The 13,343-nt window shown below is 47.8% G+C and overlaps 1 protein-coding gene across 1 annotated transcript; it reads left to right on the forward strand.

Moving 5' to 3' along the window:
- Window positions 1-1,119: 1,119 nt before the first annotated feature.
- Window positions 1,120-13,105, forward strand: LOC310958546 (arylsulfatase B-like; the record flags this gene model as incomplete). Its single annotated transcript, XM_083929523.1, has 8 exons — window positions 1,120-1,407; window positions 5,331-5,517; window positions 5,616-5,806; window positions 10,342-10,549; window positions 11,277-11,520; window positions 11,872-11,942; window positions 12,341-12,472; window positions 12,849-13,105. The coding sequence occupies 8 exons, from the start codon at window positions 1,120-1,122 to the stop codon at window positions 13,103-13,105; spliced, it is 1,578 nt and encodes a 525-aa protein (XP_083785649.1).
- Between the last annotated feature and the right edge of the window lie 238 nt (window positions 13,106-13,343).

A 13,343-nucleotide genomic window follows, 5' to 3' on the forward strand; every position in this document is an offset into this window, starting at 1 on the left:
ATGTTTACATCTTTGAAAAGCTCTATATGTAAAGTGTGTTAAGATATCCTCAAAGCAATTTCAGTCAAAAGCAACTGGACTTGGTTATTTGTCTAGGAAGACGTTTCACCTCTCATCCAAGAGGCTTCATCAGGTCATGTACGCATCTGACCAGGCTGGGACTGGACCAGGACCAGGACCAGGCTGGGACTGGACCAGGACCAGGACCAGGCTGGGACTGGTCCAACTATATGGTGTGAGATCCAGGTATTTAACCTCTCACATGGCCGATGATGTCACTGGAACCCTTTGTGCTCGACCGTCGTTAGAGTGGCAGTCGTTGGTGGGAAGTTGGTGTTGTGGAAATGGATTTCTTCAATAAAGATCAATAAACCGGATCAGCTTTTTCTCTGTGGTTTATTTTGACGAAGTATTTTCTTCTGCAGACAAAAATACGTTCACCCCTGCTTTCTCACAAGGCTCAGAGTTTAGCAGGACTGACCCCGAGCCCACTGGTGCTCAGCCATTTAGAGGAGGAACAAGCGAAGCCTTGGTTGGGTGACGTCTTTAGACCAAACAAAACATGCCTTGGACATTACAATCCCTCTCTGGACTTCTCTCATCACAAGGTCTCTAACACAGGGTCCACATAGGCCAAGGTCTCTAAAACAGGGTCCACACAGGCCAAGGTCACTAACACAGGGTCCACACAGGCCAAGGTCACTAACACAGGGTCCACAAAGGCCAAGGTCTCTAACACAGGGTCCACACAGACCAAGGTCACTAACACAGGGTCCACAAAGGCCAAGGTCTCTAACACAGGGTCCACACAGACCAAGGTCTCTAAAACAGGGTCCACATAGGCCAAGGTCTCTAAAACAGGGTCCACACAGGCCAAGGTCTCTAAAACAAGGTCCACATAGGCCAAGGTCTCTAAAACAGGGTCCACATAGGCCAAGGTCACTAAAACAGGGTCCACATAGGCCAAGGTCTCTAACACAGGGTCCACATAGGCCAAGGTCTCTAACACAGGGTCCACATAGGCCAAGGTCTCTAAAACAGGGTCCACATAGGCCAAGGTCTCTAACACAGGGTCCACACAGGCCATAAAAACAACATGTGTTATCTGCAAGAAACAGGATGTACAGAAGCACAGATCTGCCATTATGCCGTCATGAGGAAGTTATTTACATTATCATCGTAGCCGTGTTTGTGGTTAGTTCCCCCGGGGTTTCAGCGGCTCGGCAGCCCCACGTCGTGTTCATCCTGGCAGATGACTTGGGTTGGAATGATGTCGGTTACCACGGCTCCGAGATCAGCACCCCAAACCTGGACAAGCTGTCCGCCGGAGGAGTCCGTCTGGAGAACTACTATGTTCAGCCGATCTGTACTCCCTCCAGAAGCCAGCTCATGACCGGGAGATACCAGGTGAGAGACCCGCCTCCTGCTGCCTGCTGCCCGGCTGTGTTTGGAGAGCTGACACGGGGACACAAAGGTGGAGGAGGTGTTTGGATACTTTATTTATATATTTATTTATTTGGTTAAATCTGGGTTAGAAACTAATATTTGTTTAATATAAATATTATACTAAAATCAAAGTTTTTATTTATCATTATTTGCACTTCTGTTTGTATAATACAGGTGAAGATTTCTTTCTATATTTTTACCCCACTTTTTACCGTACTATGAATCTTCCAGTTTGTCATGAATAAAGTTATCATATATTATTGTATCATATTATTATTATTATTATTATTATTATTATTTGGTTTTCAGTTAACATTATCAGCAATATGATAATCAACATATTCCTATATACAAAAATAATGTGTTAAAACAAACAAAGCATAAACTAATACATATATATGTGTATGTATTAGTTTGTGTATAAATATTTATATATTATTTATATATATAAAACTCACCATAACAACCAAGGAAATCCAAGATAGACAACACGAACAAGACAAAGGTTGCTGTGGGGGGGGCCAACCTTCAAATTTAACACAATTAAAGTGTACAATCCAAAAGATATGCACATTTTCGGTTCATTGATGACTCTAAAATTGGTAGGTGTGAATGGTTGTCTGTCTCTGTAAGTATGGCTTAACTAATGCCCCGGCAGTATTTCAGGCGTTAGTCAATGACGTTCCTCGAGACATGCTCAACCGCTCAGTTTTTGTGTATTTAGACGATATCCTGATCTTCTCTAAGGACTTGAATGAGCACGTGGTGCACGTTCGTCAGGTTCTTCAGCGTCTTCAGGAGAACCGTCTGTTCGTCAAAGCCGAGAAATGCGAGTTTCATGTTTCATCTGTGGCGTTTTTAGGGTATATTGTCGAGAGTGGACAGGTTAGGGCTGACCCTGCCAAGGTCAAGGCTGTGACTGAGTTGCCCACACCTACCTCTCGCAGACACCTTCAGAGGTTTCTGGGTTTCGCCAACTTCTACCGCCGGTTCATTCGCAACTACAGTCAGGTAGTTTCCCCGATGACCAGATTAACTTCTCCCTCCACTCCTTTTTTCTGGTCCCCTGCTGCCTACGGTGCATTCTTGGCCCTTAAGAAGCGTTTTTCTTCCGCCCCTGTTCTCGTGCAACAGGACACTGGTCTCCAATTCATCGTTGAGGTGGACGCTTCTGACCTTGGAGTGGGGGCAGTCTTGTCTCAGCGAGCGGTTTCCGACAATAAGATTCACCCTTGTGCCTTTTTCTCTAAAAAACTTTCCCCAGCAGAGAGAAACTACGATGTCGGAAACCATGAGCTATTAGCAGTCAAACTAGCACTGGAGGAGTGGCGTCATTGGCTGGAGGGGGCGGAGGTTCCATTTGTGGTCTGGACAGACCATAAGAATTTGGCACACATCCAGACAGCCAAGAGACTCAATTCTCGTCAAGCCAGGGGGGCCCTGTTTTTCGGAAGATTTAACTTTACCTTGACCTACATTCCAGGAAGCAAGAATATTAAACCTGACGCACTCTCGCGGCAGTTTGGACCTGCCGAGGAGGAGGAGGAGTGCGGCGCAGAGAACATCGTCCCTTCGTCTTGTGTTATGGCAGCTTTAACCTGGGAGATCGAGACCATGGTGAGGCAGGCGCAACGCTCACATCCTGATCCTGGTGGTGGACCACCGGGATGCCTGTTTGTTCCTTCCATTGTTCGCTCTCAGATACTCCAGTGGGGACACTCGTCACGGCTCTCCTGTCATCCCGGAATCACCAGAACTCTGAATCTTCTTCGTCGCCACTTCTGGTGGAACTCTATGGTACCAGATACCAAGGAGCTTGTTTTGGCCTGCACCGTCTGCGCTCGAGGGAAGGCTTCCCATCGACCTCCTGCTGGCCTTTTGCAACCTCTCCCAGTTCCTGGTCGACCATGGTCACACATCGCCCTGGATTTTGTTACCGGACTTCCCATGTCTCAAGGTAAAGACACCATTGTGACGATTGTGGATCGCTTTTCCAAAATGGTGCATTTTGTTCCCCTACCTAAGCTGCCTCCGCCATGGAGACTGCTCAGATCAAGTATTCCGCCTACATGGAATATCTGCGGACATCGTCTCCGACCGTGGTCCTCAATTCACCTCCCGGGTCTGGAAGGCTTTCTGCCAAGCATTAGGGGCCAAGGTCAGCTTATCCTCTGGTTTCCATCCCCAGCTATAGGTATGTCCCCCTTCGAGGCGTCTTTGGGTTACGTACCTCCTCTGTTCCCGACCCGGGAAGCAGAGATAGCCGTGCCATCTGTCCAGCCCCATCTCCGCAGAGTGCGTCGGGGCGCTACTCCGTATGGCAGAGCAGAATCGGAGGATGGCCGATCGTCATCGCATCCCCGCACCCAAGTACCGACCTGGACAAAAGGTTTGGTTGAACTCTCAAGACATTCCCCTGAGTATCTCTTCTAAGAAGCTGGCTCCCCGGGTTCATTGGTCCTTTCGAGGTCGAGGCCATTGTGAACCCCAGTTCTGTTCGTCTCAAGCTACCTGCGTCGCTCAAGATCCACCCGACCTTCCATGTTTCCCAAATCAAGCCCGTCACCACCAGCACGTTGTGCCCGCCTGCCGTCGCCCCAACCTTGGTAAAACTATTCCCCCCAGACTGGCGTCCCCTTTCTCGTAGTGATTTTCACGCTCCCCGTTGTAAGCTTACATATCGTGTTTTGTGTTCTGTTTTCTCTCCGTAGTTTCCCGTGTTCCCGTTTTCCCGTCCGTCTCCCGATCTCCCGTCGTCTCCCGTCGTCTCCCCGTTCCTGTATTCCCTGTTTGTTTAGTTAGTCTTGTGTTTGTTTATCTGAGGTGATTTCCGTTTGCATTTATTAATTAAAACAAACGTTTAATTTGTAACTTTCTTTTTGTCCGTGTCTGCATTTGAGTCCACCTTTGTGTTATTCCTGTACCGTTCATGACAGGTCCAGGCTTTAAAACAGAAGCACATATTTGAAATAGCAAAGCCTGACTGAAAGCATGGTGACATTTAATAAGGGAGCATGGTGCTCAGCAATGAACACAAACAAGCTCAACAGGATCGCTTGCATTGCAGGGGAGAGGGGGTCGACCAGTGCTGCCTCCTCTCATACACTCTTCACCGCAGGTCTCGATGGAGAAACACAAGAAAAAATGGGAATTACGGCGGCTGGCAAAGTTTCTGAGCTCATTGAAATGCTTGCGATTAATGTTTGTATTGCTCATCACGACATCCCTACTAATCTTAGCCGTGTTTGTGGTATGTTTCCCCGGGGTTTCAGCGGCTCGGCAGCCCCACGTCGTGTTCATCCTTGCAGATGACTTTGGTTGGAATGATGTCGGTTACCACGGCTCCGAGATCAGCACCCCAAACCTGGACAAGCTGTCCGCCGGAGGAGTCCGTCTGGAGAACTACTATGTTCAGTCGATCTGTACTCCCTCCAGAAGCCAGCTCATGACCGGGAGATACCAGGTGAGAGACCCGCCTCCTGCTGCCTGCTGCCCGGCTGTGTTTGGAGAGCTGACACGGGGACACAGAGGTGGAGGAGGTGTTTGGATACTTTATTTATATATTTATTTATTTTTTAACCTGGGTATATATATATATAAATATATATATATTAAACTAATATTTATTTAATAGTAATATCAAACGTATAGTTGTTGGATACTAATAGTAAATTTAAAATTTATTTCATATTCATATTTGTATTTGACTTTTTCTGTATACTTCCTTTTGGGTTGAGCTTTGGGGTTCGCCAACACATGCTTGAAACACACACACATTTGAAATAGCAAACAGTAGCCTGACTGAAAGCATGTTGACATTGAATATCATTGTATCATATAATATAAGAGCATAATGCCGTGTTTGTGTTTTAACGTCCTCTCAGATCCACACAGGCATGCAGCACCAGATCATCTGGTCCTGTCAGCCCTATTGTGTGCCACTGGATGAGAAACTGCTGCCCCAGCTGATGAAGGAGGCGGGGTACGCCACACACATGGTGGGAAAGTGGCACCTGGGCATGTACAAGAAGGACTGCCTGCCCACACGCCGGGGCTTCGACACATTCTTTGGTATATTAAGGATAAAGATGCAACTACAGGTGCAGTTTAATTCCTAATATGATACAGATATTCCTATATATTTATATGTGGGTTCATGCGTGCTCCAGGATACCTGACAGGGGGTGAGGATTACTTCACTCATTTCAGCTGCAGTCCCATCCCTGCCCAAAAACGGACTCGCTGTGCGTTGGATCTGCGAGAAGGAGAAGAGGTCGCCACTGGATACAAAGGCGTTTATTCTACTGAGATGTACAGCCAGAGAGCCTCCAGCATCATTAAGAAACACAACTCTGACAAGGTGACACATACAGACACACACACACACACACGTATTGGAATTAACAGGACTATATGGGAATATATGAGAATAAATGGGAATAAACTGGACATTTTCATTTTCAGGTTCGTTGCCCAGTAGCCTACAGCAGAGCGGAGTCTGTTTGAACCCCTCCCCTCCCGCATATCGCACCATAAAAACAACAGATTGTGCAAACAAAAGTTGCCTCTGATTGTATTGTTCTGAAAAGTTTAACTGTTTTTATACAATTATCGATCAAGGAGAAGTGTAGCCATGTGGGCGTGTGTTTTAATGCCGTTGAACTCTTTTCTCTCAGTCCATGGAGTGAATGCTTGGCCTATATTGACTCTGGTTTTTGCCCGTCTCTGGTAAAGCAGCTGCAGAATTGGCAAACTCCATTTCACCCAGTGCCAGCCTACAGTAGCTGCACCCGACAACAGACAACGCTGGCAACCAGCAACGCCCAACGTTATTGACTGCTACCATGGAAACAGAACGGGACAGAAAGTCATTTTCAAACCATAGACCATGAAAAATGGACGTAGCCTCTCCGTTCTCTCAACTTGATCCAATCGTCCTCGCCTACGGGAGTCTCCATCTTGTCAGACTTTGACTCCGCCTCATTTCCTCTTACCAAAAAAGGGCATGTATGTGACGTTGAGGGGAGGGAGGTACGTCCACCTGGCTGACGTTTACCTCCGAGGAGAAGTGAGGGCCAGAGGCTAGCTGTCACTCAAGAGGCCACGCCCCTAATTATTCATAAACTTTAACCTCCAATAAAATAAACAAAAAAAATTTCACTCCACTCAGTGTTGTCATGGAGATATGACCTAAACACAGGGAGTAGAATGTTTTTTTGTACCAGGCCTTAAACAGGTTTAATGATGCTGTGAAAACGGCCTGTTTAACATGGGGGTCAATAAGAAACTGGTCTGTTATGAAACCTGCCCCTAGTGGACACTCAGAAAACTGCCATTTTAGGCACTTCCTGATTGGATCAACCACAAAGTCGCTGTGGTGGGGGCTTGTCTCAGACCCGGGAGGTTTTTTTTAAATCGATGACTCTAAACTTGCCCGTGGGTGTGAATGGTTGTCTGTCTCTGTTCGTCTCTATGTGTCCTGCGATAGACTGGCGTCCTGCCCAGGGTGGACCCCGCCTAACGCCTGATGTGAGCTTAGATCGGCTCCAGCCCCCCGCGACCCCGACAGGGATAAGCGGTTGAAGATGAATGAATGAATGAATGAATAATTCAGACTAAATATTTTTTTATGGAAAAGCAATACTTTAATTCTGTACCCCTAAAACGACCCGTGGGTGTATTATTGTTTAAGATACAACAGTATGTCTACGTGTATTTGCTTTTTATTCTATAGACTTTTTCATTGCTAGGCAACAGCCTGGGTCCTTGTTAACTTCCTGTCAGCGGATGTGTGTACATCCTAGGATGCGCTGGGACACATCATCAGTGATGTTATAACCTGAGATCGACAGGCGTTCCGGGTCTCTCAACATCAGACACCCTCCCTAAGGCGACCCAGCCTGGGTGATCAATCCCAGGCTTGTGCCCCAGCAGCGTTGGCCCACTTTTCGGACCTTTTAACCCAGATCCACCTGGAGGCTCTCTCTGCAGCCTCTGTGGCGGACTTGACGGCTATCCTCCTAGCAGCACCCGAGATGCCAAGAAGGTTGTAGGCCCTGCACAGGGAGCGTGCAGCAAAGCCCCGACATGCCACCTCTATTGGCTCGCAGCGGGCTTTCCAGCCTCTCCTCCGGCAGTCTTCGATGAGCTTTTGGTATTTGAGCAGCTTACGCTCATTGGCCTCTTCCATTCGGTCCTCCCAAGGGACTGTCAGTTCCAATAAGAGGACTTGCTTTGAAGAGACAGATGTCAGAACCAGGTCTGGTCTCCATGAAGTTGCTGTTACACATTCTGGGAACTTGAGCTGCCTGCCCAAGTCAACTCGCAGCTCCCATTCTGATGCCGAGGAGAGAAGGCCGGACGATGGTGTGTGCTTTGAGCGTGGCTTTTCTCCAGCTATCACAAATGGAATTGACCTCCGGCTGCTGGCCTGTTTGTTGTTAGCCACTGCACTGGGGATGGTCTCGGCCACTGCCTTCAGCACCTGTTCGTGTCTCCTGCGGTAACGACCTTCTCCAAGAGCTACAGGGCAGCTGCTCATGATGTGCTCCAGCGTGCCTCTTCCCGGACAGTGAGGGCAGGTTGGAGATTCGCTCTTCTCCCAAACATGCAGGTTGGCTGTGCTTGGTAGCACATCATAGACAGCTTGGACCATGAACTTAATGCGCTGGGGCTCTGCTTTCCAGATGTCATTCCAGGTCAGCTTCCTCTCCAGCGCTCCTTCCCACCTCGTTGATGCCCCCTGCTGCCGCATGTTCACCATCCTACTGGTCCTCACATCCTCAACACCTGCCCGCACCTCCTTCAAGACGAGGTCCTGCCTTTCCTTGCCCCGGGCCCTGTCGTACCGTGGCTGTGGGATGGCACCCAGCCCTGCTCGCCCGATTGCCACCGTGCCGACTAAGGCCTTGTGTCTCAGTCAAGACTCTGCCCGCTCCAGCCCCTCTTGAGCTTTGAACTTCCTGCCTGTTCGAACCACAATGCCTGCTGATGCCACTCTGGTTTCGCTGGAGTCTCGGTAGACTAGTGCCTCTCTCGTACAAGAGACCCTGAATTCCTCCTCCAGGCTGCTGAAAGGAAACTGGAGTTTGTTACTACTGCCGCACAGTGCTGCACTTGTGAGACTGCGTGGCAGACCCAGCCATCTTTTGAGGTAGGAACTGATCTTTCTCTCCAGGGATTCTACCGTGGACATAGTCACCTCGTAAACCAACAAAGGCCAAAGGATACGGGGAAGAATGCCATGCTGGTACAGCCATGCCTTGAACCTGCCGGGTAGGCCAGACTTGTCTACAGTGGACAACCAAGCTTCCAGCTTTGTGATGATTGCTTGGATGGAAGCTGTGTCTCTGAGGCTACAATCAAAAGTCTTTCCCAAGCTTGTGACTGGTTTCTAAGTGATCGATGGTATGGTTGTTCCATCAACAAGGAAGCGAAACTTGTCCACCACTTTTCCCCGCTTCAGGACCATGGACCTGGATTTTGTTGGTTTAAAGCTCATCCTAGCCCAGCGGACTTCTCCAGGCCCTGTAGGATCCACCTGCACCCTGGCACTGATGTGGTGGTTACCGTCAGGTCGTCCATAAAGGCACGAATGGGGGGTTGCCGAACTCCAGACTTAGACAAGGGGCCTCTACACTCTTTCTCACTTTCAGCTGCTTTTGCCAACATATTCATGGCAAGGGCGAACAGGATAACTGAGATCGTACAGCCAGTTATGATCCCTTTCTCGAGCCGATGCCAGTCAGATGTTACATTCCCTGATGTAACTCTCAGTAGTTCAGGATGAGGTCCTTGATTTTGCAGGGAATGTTGTGACGGTCCAGGGTGGTTTCCACAAGCTTATGGGGGATGGACCCATATGCATTGGCCAGGTCGAGCCAAAGCACCGCCAGGTCTCCAATCCCCTCTTGTGCCTTCCTGATCGGCTGCGTGACTACTCCGGTATGTTCCAGACAACCGGGCACTCCGGGAATGCCCTTCTTCTGTACTGAGGTGTCCACGTACTTGTTCTTCAGGAGGAAGTCCGTCATCCTTCTGGCAAGGAGACTAAAGAAGATCTTTCCCTCCACACTGAGAAGTGAGATGGATCTGGAATTCTCCTCTGGGATGTTTTCCTCTGCGCCAAATCACCCGCAGCAGGTTCCACAGGATTCTGAGGAGGTTTGGACAGCGCTTGTATACCTTGTAAGGCACTTGGCTGGGACCTGGAGCAGAGCTTGCTCTTGCAGTTGTTACCACCTCCTGGACTTCCTTCCAGGTGGGTTCTGAGGTGTTAAACTCCACCTGAGGGGCTGGTACATCCAGGAGGGCTCTCTGTGGTCCTAGCTCTCGCTCTCTGTCTGGATCGCGGAGGGTGTTGGAGAGGTAGTCGTCTACCTCCTTCTTGGAACAGTAAAGACGTCCACTGCGCTTCTGCCCCAATATCCTCTTTGTGAGGATCGCTTACGCTCATTGGCCTCTTCCATTTGGTCCTCATTCACTGCACCAGGAATCAAACATGGATACATTTAGAATGTTTACGTTTACAACTTTAAAGGGTCTATATACAGCAGTGTACGTTTAATTTTTGATATTAACGTAACAGTAAACTCGTTTATTTCTAATGTGAGGATAAATGCACATGATCATCCGTTGGTAGGCTAAATAAGCTGTAGCCTAAGTCAAACTGCCACTGAAGACCAATAGAGAGTTGTGTATCCGATCAGAATCATGTCATGAACTTTAGTAATGTGCCACCTAGAAAGAGAAGAGATGAACCAAACCATAGAGGACTCCTACGTGAAAAGCAGTGTTTCTGATGTTGTATTTGTACTGAGAGCTGCCGCCACCACTGCTGTTTAAACAGTATGTCTCAGAGGAAAGTCTTTACACGCTGTTCTCTTTATGTTTCAGCCGCTCTTCCTCTATGTGCCGTTGCAAGCGGTCCATAGCCCCCTGCAGGTGCCCGAGCGCTACGTGGCCCCCTACAGTTTCATCAAGGATCCCAAGCGCAGGCAGTATGCCGGCATGGTGTCGGCCATGGATGAGGCGGTGGGAAACATCACTCTGGCTTTGCAGCAGCGAGGACTTTGGAACAACACCATCCTGGTGTTCTCAACAGGTGTGTTTTTTGTGCACTGAGATGCTGAAGATGTAAGAAAATGCTGCACATCACCGAAGCACTGGATCGTCTGACTTTATTGAGTTCACGTCCGACATTTCAGTGGAAACCTACAAGGAAAGAACACGTTTTGGTTTGCACACAAATAGGATAATCAGGTGAAGGCCTGTGGGATATTTTCTGTCTCCATCTGACTCTTTTAAGAGCGTGCCAGGATGGAAACTTAACCAGGGAGTGTCGAGTAAAGAGCAATTACATTTTATATCTGCAGACTCAAAAGCACACTTTATTTGAGCATCAAAGCCAGTTTTCTAGGGTTCAAAGATGTTCAGGTGTCAGGTTGTTGAGTTGAAGCATCAGAGGGTTCGATAACACGTCTTATTGCACAACATGGTCACGAGGGAGGCACATTAAAACAGATGGGTGATATCTGTCATTTAAATTTTTAATTTCCAACGATTATGAAAACAAGATAATCACTTACTGTGCCGCGTTCTGTTTCACAGTGATGCTCTTTTTGTCCTGCTTTTGAGTTACTGACTGCATTGTGTTACATATAGTTTACCAGAATGTTGAATATGTGTCATTTCACTGGAAGTACGCATTTTGGTGCGTTTAAACATTGGTTTGTTTTCTCCCCGGATCTCATCTTTGTGCCTTTCTCTTCATGTTTATAAAATCCCTCATCTATCTCTGTCTCCTTGTGTCGTGACATTGTGTCCCCAAGATAACGGAGGTCAGACAATTAGCGGTGCCAGCAACTGGCCTCTGCGAGGGAGGAAGTGGTCGCTGTGGGAAGGAGGGATCCGAGGAGTCGGATTCGTCGCCAGCCCGCTGCTTAAGCAACCCGGAACCGTCAGCCACGAACTCATGCACATCTCTGATTGGCTGCCAACACTTGTCGGCCTGGCTGGAGGGAGCACCAACGGCACGAAGCCGCTGGACGGATTCAACGTGTGGAACTCAATCAGGTGAGTAACTGTGAATATGTTTTCACACATCTGGGACTTGATTCTTGGGGTGGCAGGTCAGAGTTTACAGTGTGAGTGATACCAGCTCTTAACTTTGACAGCCTGCCCTCTCTTTGTGCCTCTTTCCGATCCTTTCTTCCTTCCCCCTCAAGGTCTCTCACTCCAGCTCTCACTCCTCTGTCTCCCTCAGCCAATCTTTTTCTAATATTCTCCTTCTTTAGGTGCCAGAACCCAGTGGATTTTACAGTACACGAGTCGGACATGGTGCTGTGTGTGTGTGTGTGTGTGTGTGTGTGTGTGTATGGTGTGTATCCATATGTTTTTAAGAGTAACACTTCTTTTATCTCACAGCAAAGGGTTCCCCTCACCAAGGCTGGAGCTGCTGCACAACATCGACCCTCGGTTTGTCGACATCTCTCCATGTAAGTTCACGTTTCACTTCAGTATTTCTCAGTAGGACTGGGTTTAGATAATCGATGACCTTCATGCATACAACAATTACATGCATACATATACAAAAACGAACAATGTCTAATCTTAAAAGAAGGGATTGTTTTGAGTGTTGCTTTTACGGCACAAAAAGAGGTCTTTTCTTATTGGTATATTTATTTTGACACCTTCACTTGATTACCAGGTATGCACAGACATGTTGGTGCCAGTCTGCCCACTGGTGTGGTTTACATAGACGTCCACAGAGGTCGTTTTGTATCCAGTGGTAGATTAATATCGTCTTAATCAGCAGGTTTTGAGTTTTACACATACTTTTTAAAGATGGATGACCTCCATGATCCGCTCTGTCCTCTGCTCTCTCTCTCTGCAGGTCCTGGCACCCCTCATCGGTTAACTTCGGATCAGGGGGTCAGCGGAGGTTCCTGGGCCAACTCTGGCTTCAATGTGTCCTTTCACGCTGCCATTCGATTCTCCAACTGGAAGCTGCTGACTGGCTACCCGGGTCAGTATCTTCTGTCAGCCAGTAATGACATGTTTAGTCTGTAAATCAGACACACATCAGAAACACGCTCACTTCTTATCTCTGCTTATCAGTGGTGGAAGAAGGATTCAGATCCTTTCAAGTAACAATACTCCTGCATTCATTATCCTAAGTGAAAGTGAAAGTTAGTATCAGCAAAATGTACTTATAGTATCCAAAGTTAAAGTTTATATAGTGACAGATCATGAGATAAATCTGAGGGGTATGAGATTATTAATGAGAGGAAAGAAGAAAAAAACACATTTTTGATACTGTACAGTACATTTACACAGTACAAGTACAGTGTAAATGTACTTAGTTACTTTCCACCACTGTACTTCATCTTTATTTCCTACAGGTTGTGGCAGTTGGTTCCCGCGGCCCGGAGAGCAAAGCTCCCCTTCGAGCCCCTCCGAGCTGAAGTCTGTGATGCTGTTTGACGTCGAAAAAGATCCAGAGGAGAGGAATGAAGTATCCGCTCTCTACCCCACAGTAGTGGATCATCTCCTCAGCAGGCTCCAACAATACCAGAAACATGCTGCACTGATCATCTTCCCTAAAGTAGACCCCAGATGTGACCCGGGCCCCAGTGGAGCCTGGAGACCCTGGGCCTAGACAGCCATTGGCCTTTTACTCAGGTATAACATGTGAGAACTTCATACACCACTGACTGTGTCCGGCCAAAGACGCACCTGTGTGATAATCATGCTGTTTCAGATTGCTGGATAAATATATAGATGTGAACTTGCTGCTGCTCATGGAGGAATTGTTGGGTCTGTAAATCATAAATAAGCCATAGTCTGCTGTAGAGCTGAAGACCTTTTTAAGGGAATTCCATTGCTAGACAACAGCC

The sequence above is a fragment of the Echiichthys vipera genome, assembly GCF_963691815.1.
Source record: "Echiichthys vipera genome assembly, chromosome: 16".
NCBI lineage: Eukaryota > Metazoa > Chordata > Actinopteri > Perciformes > Trachinidae > Echiichthys > Echiichthys vipera.